Here is a 12,878-nt window from a genome sequence, read left to right on the forward strand (position 1 = left end):
CTTCTAAGGCAATGCAATTAATGTCTGTGACTTACTTGTAAATGCAATTCCAAGCAATCTAATGGAATATGGGATTAACAGTGACAATGCTTCTAATTTAGTATGTTATGCAACATGTTATTTACTGCAGGGGATACTTTTGAGAGCGTTTTTATTTTTGGTAGGGAGTCCATAAGTAAAAGTAATACACATATGATAATGTTTATTACATTTGTATTCAATTCAAGTCATAATTAAGACAAAGCATATTGTATTTGGTTTTTTTATTCAAAGAGCATAGTAATACATGTTTTCATAAAGTATTGTTCATTTACAAATCACCAATAGTTTTGCAGTTTTTACATTCAATATAAAAGTATTTACAGGTTGATTCTTTAACAATTAGTTATGAATGTGACTGTTCTTATTGCTGATAATATGAAAGCTAAATAACAAAACGTACTAATATGATTTTTCGGAACAAACTTAAAACAAAATGCACTATGCATTTAGAATGCCTATAATTTTGAGGAAAACTCCTTTAATTAAGGAAATCACAACATAATACTAAGCCATTTATTTGTGTTATTTATACTGCAAACCAAAACAATAACAATACACCTCACAGCCTATCAAATATAACATGAAAATGTCTCTGGTTTTTAAATGCTGTCAATAAGAATATGTGGAAAGACAACGACTGTTTACTGCCTTTGGTTCAATAAAATGTAGGTATAAAACAATTATAAGGAATCACATATTTCATTGTGAGATGGAATGCACTATTGATAGTTTCACAGAAAGTTATTATCATAATTCAAGAAATAATTTTTATTGGTACCATATGTGAATATTGACTTTCATCAAAGTTGCAAATGGAGAAGAATCATTTTGTTTTAGAATTTTTACATTTGAAAGATTTTCCTGTTTTCATGCATCTTTTCCCTAAAAACTAATGACATTCCAATCAAAGGCACCTTTGTATTATCTAATTTTACTGCTGATCGATGTCTCTGTTTTGGAAGAATTTGATATGCATTATCAATAGTTAATTAACATGATTATCAAAATCATTTCGTGTAATAATATTATCAGAAATAAAATTCTGTAAATGCTTACACAATATACATAAGATATATATAAACATATTGTCTTGTTATTCCTCTTATTGGTGAATCATTCTTAAATCTATTGAAAGTTCAACAGCTGGCAAACATTTCATTAACTAATCAATATAGGAAATAGTTTTATAAAAAATGTAGAACTCATCCTTGTAAGAACAACACTTGATATTATATGAAAACATTTACCAAGTCATCTTTAAAATAAAGTCCTGACATCATTTTCTGATTATAACAATCATTATACAAAAGGATATAAACACAAATATATAGAAAAGCATTAATTTGTGTAAAAATATAAACAATAAACAACTTGATCCAGGAACTTTGGTACTAATAAATATGTAAATCTGAAAACAACCTTATTTTTCATAACAGCATAAACTTGAGAATAAACACTGTTTATGTTTTAGATACTATTTTAAGCAAATGCCTAGTAACAGCTTAACAAAATACTGTCCCAAATGCTTGTAGTTTACCATGAAATGTTTTCAATAATTGGCACGATTGCAGTGAGTCTTTGTATATTTTCAATTTAAAGGGAATAATAACAATTGAATTGCACCTAATAAGCATGCCCAACATATACACATACACACTAGTTGATCAATACACACAAGGTGAAGATATGTGAACCACACGGTTTTATTTTTTTTGGAATAAAGCAGAAGTAATATAACATGTGTATATAAAAAAACTCTATATCTTTAATATTATATACACTCTATAGTATAAACTGTTAATATATCTATATACAATGTATCACATTTTACTCTGGACAAATAACCTCTATACTATAAGGCAATAAACTGGCACATCATATACCCATGAAAATGAAAGTACAGAAATGTGGTCACATGATATCATTATATCCATACAAGGAAGTGAAATACACACATGTGGAAAGAACATACATTTGTTCTCAGGATGGACATTTGATTTAAGTGGACTCCCAGGCCAATGCCAGTTCTAATGTTAAATTATATATTAAATTAGTAAGCTGTAACATCAGATTAAGTGTAAATATGGTCCCATTGTCCAAATACAGACAATTCAACAAGTATGCAAAAGTCCCTTACAATTTGATTTGCATCTTCTAAATTTTCGATGTTTGTAGTGCATCTAATTTGCATAATTGAAAGAATACTAAACCATTCTTAGTAAAATTGCTGCTTTAGCAGAAATCATTACTAAATATCTCAAAAATAAAAATTTAATACCTCTAAAATAAATATAACATTCAATGGTAGCACTATTCATTTATGAATTAATTTGTTAGTTATCATGTGCTCAGCTGCTCATCTCAAAAGATCCTCTTTATGACAAATCAATTTTTTATTGTCATTTATTGCAAGTTTATCTAAAACAGAGCCATTGTAAATAATTCATGGTCCTTTGGAAATCTCTTGGTCATAGATCTATCATTCAGTACACACCTAGTTTAAGTGGACTAAATAATTAGTGATTACACTTCCCAAAATGAAATTTCCACTTAAGATGGCGTGCATATTGAACAAAACAGAGCTCAAAACTTTCAACTTTTATTTACACTTTCAAAAAAGTATTAACAACAGTACATATGTATTACAACTCAACTCGTTGGTTGTTGTCTATTTGATACATTGCCATTCTCAATTCTATCCTTAAAAAAATTATGATCTTATATATTAATTACTCATTTTCTGCTTTTTCCAGTATCAGAAAAATTCAATTTTGATGAAATCTAATTTTCTAAATTAAAATATTTCAGTGGCAATAAGCTTTTGAAGCTCCTTAAATTGATACGTTTATTGCCAGGAGAAAGATTATTACAATGTTATAGTTCTAACCAAAAATGAAATGTTATCTCATCCAAGCAACAGGTAAAGTAGACATTTTAATCAGTTGTTTCTATTGATTTTTCTTATCACAAATTTTAAGAGCAATAATATCTGGGTTGTAATACAAATATTTCATATCTTAATACTTTTAAGGTATGTATTGATAAAAATAATTCCACATCTAAGTAAAGTATTGATTCCATATCGTCAATAATTTTAAAAACCTTCAGGGCTAAACTTTGAACTTCATTTCTATATGAAAAATCTCCTTTTACATGTATGTAATTCTATCAGTCAACCAGTGAAATTGGTTGCTTATAGACACATTTTTGACTTCTTTAATTTTACAAAATTCACATTTTTTAAATTTATCAATTTGCAGGGACTTTTCTGTAGTACTACTGACAATTAAGATCATTTATATCAGTGTTTCTGTAGTGTTGTTGACAACTTTTAAGCTCAGCTGCCCCAAGTGTCTTTTGAACAATGAAAGCATTACAATGGCTCTTGTTTTGAAAATCAAGCTGTATAGTGAGGTAGGCGTTCAGCCCTAGAAGCAACTGGCTACCATTTTGGAGAAAGATGATATGGAATCAAACTAATAGGCAGAGTTAATAAAGGAAAAAGCATTACTTGCAGTAATTATTTCTTTCAATGGCCTCTGGAAATAACATTTATACCATAATAATCCCATATATATATCTATATATATATGTATAAAAATATAACAGAATAAAAATATCAATATTTTTTAAATGAACAACTGAGACAATGTTATTATCACAAAATATGTTATTTTTCCAATTATCATCTTAATAATAAGTCTCCTTAATTCTTATATCCTTGACCAAAAGTATTATAAACTTCTTCAAATGTAGTGAGACTATCCCTAAACATGTTAACAGTAAGTCTATTCTTAAACTTTTACAACCATGATTTTTACTGGATTGATTTTTGTATATTTCCATCTTGAAATTCAATCTTGACATTCAGAGAATTTTTTTTAATTCAATAAATTTTAAACAAAAATAAGTGTATCGATCTATGGAATGATAATGGTGAGATTTGATAAACAATTCCAGATATCCTCTTGAGCAAACACAATATAGCATTTAAACAATTAGCACTATTTCACAATCAATTATTGTAAATTATAAATAAGCAAGTGATGTTAGTTTCCTATCTTGAAAAGATCAAGCATGCATTATTTTAATGCAATGAGATGTCGTTAAATTACTTACATAAATGTAAATATTTTACTACTATAATATCTGACTTAATTCACAACCTCTTAATGAATTAGAAATATGTTAATCCTTAAACAATATATGTGACAGAGTAAAATTTAATACTTAGGTAGCACAATTCAAAGAATGCATTTGATTTCCTGAGTCTTAACATTAAAGAATTAATACAAATTTTTACATTTGATTTCATACTATTAAGTTTTTAGAATTTTATTTTAACCAATAAATAATAGTTGCCCAAAATATTGTGTAATGAATTGTACAATTTTTAGTAAATTTACAGATTATTCATGCCAAATCATTTGTAACATTCAGAATAATACATTTTTTCAACGATTACATTCCCCATCATTCCAGAATCCAAGCTCCTGGTCTTGAATAATATACATGTATATGAACCATACAAGTATGGTAATGGGAATGGCGTAACAATAGCTCTACTTGGTAGAGTCAGGTTGATTATAATATGTCAATCATACAGCACAATTTACATTCTCTCTGTAATAAATCATCTTCTAGACTATTAATTTATGTTTAGATCACCTGGAACAGAACGGAATGTTTGTCAGGAATGAATACTTGATTGTAACCCATCACTGACTTGCATTGGAACTCACATATATATTAATTGGATATATATTTGATTATTGTATAATTTGTTTTTTTCACAGCTTATTAAATTCATCATATTTCCTTCTAAAGTCTGTATTTTCTTTCCTAGGATCTTTCTTTTTCTTGGAAGCCACTAATTCTCTCATTTCTTTTGCTGATAATTTTGTAAAGTCGACTCCACCGTTGCTCGATGTTGGTGGTGGTCTGGATACGGGTTCCTGTTTGGGTGCTACATAACCTGTTTGGTATGATGAATTGGAGACAGGTGAAGCCTGGAAAAAAGGAGTTAAAGCATAAACAATTATAAGAATATTATTGAGGTAACTTGCATTGCTGACCAAATCCTATTGTAAAAATAAATAAATGGGGAATGTGTCCATGGGACACAGATAATGCTCTGCTTGCATAACATATAAAGTTATAAAGGGACATAACTGAAGAACAGTAAAAGTGACCCTACCCAAATTTGTACTTGATTTGAGTTTTTAATATTTAAAGTATATTGTGTACAAGTTTCATAACATTTGATTGAAGCAAACTGAAGTGAGAGAACTGGAACAAACAATTCATAAATTTGTTCATTTGTAAAGGGGAAGAATTCTAGTACCGTTGAAGTGATGCCAAAATTCAAACTTAATCTGTGTTTTGTGGTAATAAGCATTGTGTATAAATTTCATTTAACATTTTGTTGAGGCAAACTGAAGTTGGAGAATAGAAGCTAACTTTGTGATGTATGGATGTACTAACAGACTTACTTGCATATAGACGGACAAAAGCTACTTAATGCCCCCTATGAGGGAGGGTAGGAGGGGTCCTGATCCCGAAATCCCGGGCTTAAAAACACGCAATCCCGAGGTCCCGAATTTAAATAAATTGAAATCCCGACATCCCGAAAGTTGAAATAAGAATTCTCGGATCCCGAAAGGGTCAAACCCGAAATCCCGAGCTTAAAAACACCCGATCCCGGAGTCCCGATAAAGGTCCTATCCCCCCTCCCCTATGCTATGGCAGGGGCATAAAAAGAGAATGGAAATGGGCAAAGTGTCAAAGAGACAGCATATTGATATATCAATCCCAAAAAAGAGGAAATGAAATGTTTCATCCAACAATAATTGATATGTTTATTATGTTGTACCATAAGCTCCAGGGTAAATCTAGTCGATAACCTAGTCATATTTTATACATGTTAAACAAATATCCGTCTTGTGACAGTGAAGTGTTGGAATTTATTAACCTTTAATAGGATATAATTAGAAATGTCAAACAAAAGGCTAATGTACTTGTACAAAGATTAATACATGTTCATTACAAAATATCAATTTATAAATGTTCATCTTATCCTCAATTAGTGTTCTGCTAAATGGTTAAAGTACACATATAAAATTTATAACTACATGTATCTTTGATTAAATCAAGTTTGGAGTGCATCTTTGTGTCTTTTTTCTTATTCAATCAAAGATGTTGCAACAAAACAGCATTAAAATCTATCACAATGTACATTGTATGATGACAGTCTAATTCTGTCAAGGTCTTAGATGTTTATGTATGACAGTCACATAATTAACACATGTACAAGATGTACAGTAAACATGTAATATACAATAAAAAAATTCTGTTGTTTTTTTCTTTGACAGTTTTTAGGTGCACATTTGTATTTCTTTCATTTCTTGCAACAACTTCAAGTCTTGTCATTATAACCCTCTAGCCCTTAATGGCTCCCCGGAAAAAGAAAGCTACATGTACCCTAAACCCTGCAAGGAACAATAGGAAACTACTTACATTATTTGTTACATTTGTAGATGTACCATTTACTTGTGAGCCTACAAAAAAACAAAAGAAAATTAAATAAGAGAAAGCAATAAAGAAAACATGAGACTGAGTATATATAATCCAGGTCCAGTAATTTTGTATGTATAAAGTAAGGCTGCTTACTGTAGATGCGTTGAAAAAGCCTAAGTGATTTAACAAGTGTAATTTATTCTGCACACACATGACACAGAAACCCTTAGACTAAATCAAAGTTATGATTTTTTTGATTACCAGAATGCTGAAGACTTGAGTACATTTGTAGACTTGTGTTTGTTCTTTGATTTGAAAAGTGCCCTTGTAGTTGGTGGTACCTTTTTTTCAAATAGGTGCTCTGAGGGTCCTCAATGCTCTTTTTTTACAATGTATATAGAACAAAATATCTATGCAAAAAATAACTTATTGTATGAAAGAACGTAAATCCTTGGCTGAGTTATACATGTACATAAATATTTTTGAAAGTGAATATGGTGTTTTCTTCCATCAGACTTTTTCCTAGGTAATAGGTTAATAAACAGATCATTACTCTATATACATGCTACATGCTTTGGATTCAAAAGACAGATCATGTAGCATATGGATTCTCTCATTCCTGTTCTCAAAAGTCCTGCAAGCATTTTTTTTTTTTTTGGGGGGGGGGGGTCTATGTCAATCATTATGTTTACAACATGTATTTGTCTAACAGGTAAAAAATGAATGATGTAATTTGCTGAATTGCAAAGAAGTTAGGGGACGGGACAGGATTTGTCTCTCACAAACAAGTTTCATCCTGTCACATTATCCCCATGTGTCTGTCCAAAGTCAGGCTTTAATTCAGTATTTGTCTTTGCATGCTTTGATTCATGTCTGTGATACTTGTTTTTTGTAAATTGTATTGTCATAATTTAATCATTTTTAACATTTTTTATTTTAGGGTCTTCTAAAGAGGACTATCAGTATGGGGTTGTGACCGTTTTCTCAATGCTGAAGGAAGTACAGTGGCCTTTTAGTACTTAATAATTGTGAATGCTTTAATTTGCAAAAAGAATCTAACAGTAACAACACTATTGTACTTTCTGTTTTGAAGATTTCTTTTGGGATCATACATTTATATAGGGACATAATTATTTCTTGGTGTTGTAATTGAAAACACTTGTGAACTAGTACCTGTTGATAGGGGTATACTTACTTCTTTCAGGAGTTGTAATAGTTTTAACATTGGACATTCTACCATTAACATTAATTCCTTTAGCTCTGAAATAATCATCAGCTGATCTGTCCAACACTAACATTTTTGTTTGGTCTCCACCAGCTTTAATCCTTTGTATTACTTGTTGATGTGAATCATCTTCCACATTTTCCCCGTTAACTTCAATAATTCTATCTCCATCCTTTAATCCCCCGGCATCAGCTGGTGAACCAGCATCAATCTGACCAATAAACTGGCCTTTCCTGTCTCTTTCAGCGTGTAAATTAAATCCATATCCCTGAAAATCAGCCCACTTTTTGATATGACACAAACGTGGATAATAATCCGGTGATATATCTTCCTCTTGATTCCTAACATTTGTTATTTCTTCAACAGCTTGTACACCATTGCTTACACCTACAATTGAGAAATACATTATAATAAATTGTATGAGTATACATTGCATTGTAAAGAGAAATATATATTGGACATCAACCCAAGACACCAAAAAGTACATCTAGAGTCAATAGGCCAATATGCAGTCTAAAAATAAACTATAACCTATACCTACTTGTTACCTACACAGTATACTTACCTTATATATATTTTTGTCAAAACTAGTCGATTATTTTATAGTCTATTTAAAGACATTGTACATTGCTAAAAGAACTTAATCTTCTGATCTTAATTCATGCCATCCTTTTATAAAGAGCTACAGGTACATACATTGTAGTTAATGATTTACAGTTGTTGGTTTGTGTTCAGCAGCAAATATCACACATTAACATACATGTACATACTCAACATATTTTGTTTATTAAAGATTTATCACAATTCTGCAGGGCCTTGGAACTGAAGTTGAAATTTATTTAAATATTAAGGTGTATGTAGTTTGTACACATGATGTAAACATGTACATACTAAGCTAGTGCAGGGAAGTGTGAAAAAAGTCACCACAAACACTTAAAACTGACAACCACTTATAAATATCCTGTTCAAAGTTCTTCATATTAAGAGGATTAAGTAGTGAAATAAGTGGTCAATGAATAAATTGCTTGAACAAACAAACTACTCATAAAAATAAGTTACACCCAAATTATACCTTAAAAATACACTTAAAATTGCATCATGCTCGTCAACAAATTGTTGTGCATTCTTCTTCAAGAGTCGAATTAATAGAGTTTTAAAGGCTTCCTAGGTCCCCCCTTTGTATGAAAACTTCTGTTGATTATTAAAGAAATCACTGAAGCATGACTGGAATGGGCCCCCTATTGAGACAGTCACTGCCCCCCTCCCCCCCCCCCCAGCTCCCCATGTGAAAATTTCTGAATGCAACGGGGTACCACTGTTATTGTTCAAGTCACAAACAATGTATCTATGATCCACACAGTTAAATATACGTTGGAGTTTAGGATAAAAATGCAACTAAGAGCCATCTTTCTTCAAATAACTTTTTCCTATAAATAATCTGTTGACACAGATAAATGTCTTGCTTTTATTGCCAACGAGACAACTATCCAACTGTGTCATTGTGTGTCTAGAGACCAAAGGCATTGGGATTTGGATGTATTCCTAGTCTGTGCTACATGTCATACACAATGTATATAATATGCTTTGTTTCTAACATGTTTACATAAATGATTTGACCAACAGTGAAGTTGATGAACCAATTTATACTTGACACCTGCTTCATTCTGTACATGTGTATGTATATGTAAATGAATGTGACATTTAAATCTAAATGTTCATGTATTCTTTTAAGACAGCTAAAATTCCAGTCTTATTACAAACGCCTCTATATAATTCTCCACACATAAATCCATCAAAAAAGGTGTTGTATTGCCAAACATACAGATTAAAGACATAATTATGGCTGAATTGACAGAAAGTTACCTGTTAAAGGTAAATAACTTTTCAGCCAACAGGTAAATGTTCATTTATATAATTAAAATTCATTCATCCAAGTAAAAAATGTTATTTTTCAAAACATGAACTAAATACAAATGATAAAAGCAGCATTTAAATTTAGTTTATTTTATTTATTATGTTAATAAAATTTTAATCTTGTGTAATCTTGTTTTCAAACTTCATAACTTCTTCAACAAGGAAGAAAATAGTCAAGGTGTCTGATCAAAGAATGGATGTCAACTGAGGCATGTCTACAACCCAAAGTATCATAAATTGGAACGCATATTAGTTACTCCTTAATATTTAATACTGTACAGAAAGTATCTAAAAGTGTTCAGCAATTAAATGTTACACAATTTTCATTTTTTAATTCATAAGTTGAATATATGGGAGGGTTGGAATGCATCTTCAGTGTACATGTCAAACAATTTATTTAGCGTCAAATGGAGTAAATGTTATTTTTACAAATATTTCAACGTCCTTTGTCATGTGGAGTACCGGGTACCCCATTCCAACCCTCATATGTATTTTTATATTGTATCTGGTACATTGCAAAAGCATTTACTTTTGATAACCAGAAAAAAAACATGTTTTACCATACACTGATCGTGCATATACATGTATTGTATCATGTATATGTCATTTCCCTGGACCCCTACATTTTTAAAACTGACAAAGTAATGTGCATGTACCTCATTGAAATTGTATCACTTACATTTATTATGTAAATTTCATTATTTATCCAATTTATCTTACTCTTAGCTACATTATGCAAATTATTCAAATTGAGATATATTCATCCTTTAAACAAATGACTTTAAATTACATCATTAAAATCAAATATACTTTGAAGGAATGCTAGCAATGGAAATCAGCTCTATTACAGATTTGTTTACTAGGCTTACCTCTAGGCTGATTAAACAGCTGTTTAACAATGGACATGTTAGAAGACACTGTAATCCCTTTAGATTTGTAGTGGTCATCACCTTCTCTGTCCAGGACTAACATTGTTGTGCAGTCACCACCTGCTTTTATTCTGGCTATCACTTGCTGATGTGTTTCATTTTCTATATTTGCTCCATTAACTTCAAGGATCCTATCACCCTCTCTAAGCCCTGCTTCTTCAGCTGGAGAATCATCATCAATTTTGCCAATGAACTGTCCAACACGGTCACGTTCTGCATGCAAATTGAAGCCATAACCTTGAAAATCTGGCCATTTTGTAATTTTGCAGTTACGTGGTAAATGTTCTGAATCTAATTCCTCTTCTTTTTGGACTTCTATCTCACTGGTGGCAGCGGTGACATGCTCTATCTCTGGTTCAGGCTCCTGGGGTTCTGGTTCCTGTGGCTCTGATTGGTCAGACTTCTCTGACCTTTCAGACTTTCTATCTTCCTCTCCCCCAACAGAACTTCTTGGACTTGCTTGTACATCATCTATTACAAAAATGTTGTATTTTCAAAGATGTATCCAATAATCAAAATAAATATAAGGAGATTGTGATATTATTGCCAATAAGAAGAGTATACACCAGAGACCTAACAATAAGAAGAGTATACACCAGAGACCTAAGAAGAAGAACTAATACACAGTAAATTACCATTTTGATTACAAGAAATTTAAAAAAAGATGAAAAATGAGCAAAACCTATAAGTTATGTACATTTATTCAGTTATAAAAGCATTCTCTTTTTTCCTTCATCAAACCTGTCACTACATATACATGTGTATTACCTTTCAGAATTTCTTTGGATGGTTTATCTGATAAAATATTTTAGTACATGTTCTGCAATATACACTGTAGGTTAAGGTAATTTTATTTAATACACAAGTTGGAATTTTGTTAAACAGTATTTGTGTTCTCCCAGGGTTCTATAGCACTAATGTGTATGTACATGCATGTCTCTGGGTACATACATGTGCATTTGTTTTTTTACCTTACAACTAACTAATTAGTAATAATTTACATACGACTGGTGCTATATCTGAATAGTTTTTATAATCACATGATAATTGGATGTATATTAAACATGTTAAATGTGGTACTATATAAACTTTGGTGAAACTGCTATAACAAGTCCTTTGGTGCTCTTTTGAAATAGTTTCATTGGCGGATCCAGGGGGAGGGTTCCTGGGTTGGAAACCCCCCCTTTTTCAAATGGCTGGATCTGCCACTGAGTATATACTTTGGAGAACACTGATGTACATGTAGGAAACCTAACAAATGATCAGTAATATTCCCTTACAAATACATGTATATAAAACAGTTAAATTTATGTGACATTTAGTGTAATTTTATTTAGCTAGTATAATGCTTAATTAATATGCAATTACTTTTAGTAGTGTTCTAAAATATGTAAACATTCTTGAGTAGTGAGAACTTTAAACATTAATTATGTCAAAGTTTTAAACTTTATATGTTTCTTGTAACTTGTCGCAAATCAAACATTAATATCTACAATGTCAATAAGTAAACAAAAATAATTATATATCTTGCTCACCTGTATTATCTTGTTCATCGGGGCGTGGTCTTATAGAAGTTAAATACACAACTTCGGGCAGATCGTTGCGAACAACCTGTTTATTTTCCTTATAGATCCTGTCAGTCTCTGCATCGACAACTAATAACTTAACCTCCTCTCCCCCAGCTTTGATACGAGTGACAACTTGTTGATGATTTTCGTTTCCAATATTAACTCCATTGACTTCAACAATACGATCACTCTCCTTTAATCCTGCCGCTTCTGAAGGGGACCCTTCGTCTACCTTTCCAATATACTGCCCTGCTTTTCCCTTTTCCGCATGTAAATTAAAACCATATCCTGGGAATATATTGTCAGGCCACTTCGACAAATGACAAAGTCTCGGTTTATTTTCCTGATCACTCATTTTAGAACAAGTGAAACTTTACAAACTTTTGATAAAAATCTACAAATATCCCCACCTGCGAAAGTGTCAATGGGTAGGCGAGCAATATGGCGGATGACAGTAAGTCACATGACACTGAATGACCAATCAAATCGTTTTACACTCTTAACAGGTAAGTTCAACTGCAGGTAAAAAGTAACATCAAAGTGCCGCTGTCAAATTTGTGTATTTACCAATTTGGAAGGCGGGGGATAGACCGCCGCTCCCAAGAAAATCGGAATAGTTGCTTGAGATAGCAAAAATTAAAACATACACAAATTTCTTTTCTGGCTATCCTTTTTTGAGTTTCT

General features: G+C 31.3%; 1 protein-coding gene across 1 annotated transcript; it reads right to left on the minus strand.

The window, feature by feature from the left end:
• Positions 1–248: 248 nt before the first annotated feature.
• On the minus strand, positions 249–12,660 carry LOC139529979 (Na(+)/H(+) exchange regulatory cofactor NHE-RF2-like). The gene is made up of 5 exons (XM_071325981.1): positions 12,162–12,660; positions 10,567–11,097; positions 7,754–8,170; positions 6,559–6,599; positions 249–5,051 (listed from the first exon to the last, which is right to left on the minus strand). Exons 1-5 carry the CDS (start codon positions 12,547–12,549, stop codon positions 4,833–4,835), a joined length of 1,596 nt encoding a protein of 531 aa, XP_071182082.1. The 5' UTR covers positions 12,550–12,660; the 3' UTR covers positions 249–4,832.
• Between the last annotated feature and the right edge of the window lie 218 nt (positions 12,661–12,878).

The sequence above is a fragment of the Mytilus edulis genome, chromosome 7, assembly GCF_963676685.1.
Source record: "Mytilus edulis chromosome 7, xbMytEdul2.2, whole genome shotgun sequence".
NCBI classification, from domain to species: domain Eukaryota; kingdom Metazoa; phylum Mollusca; class Bivalvia; order Mytilida; family Mytilidae; genus Mytilus; species Mytilus edulis.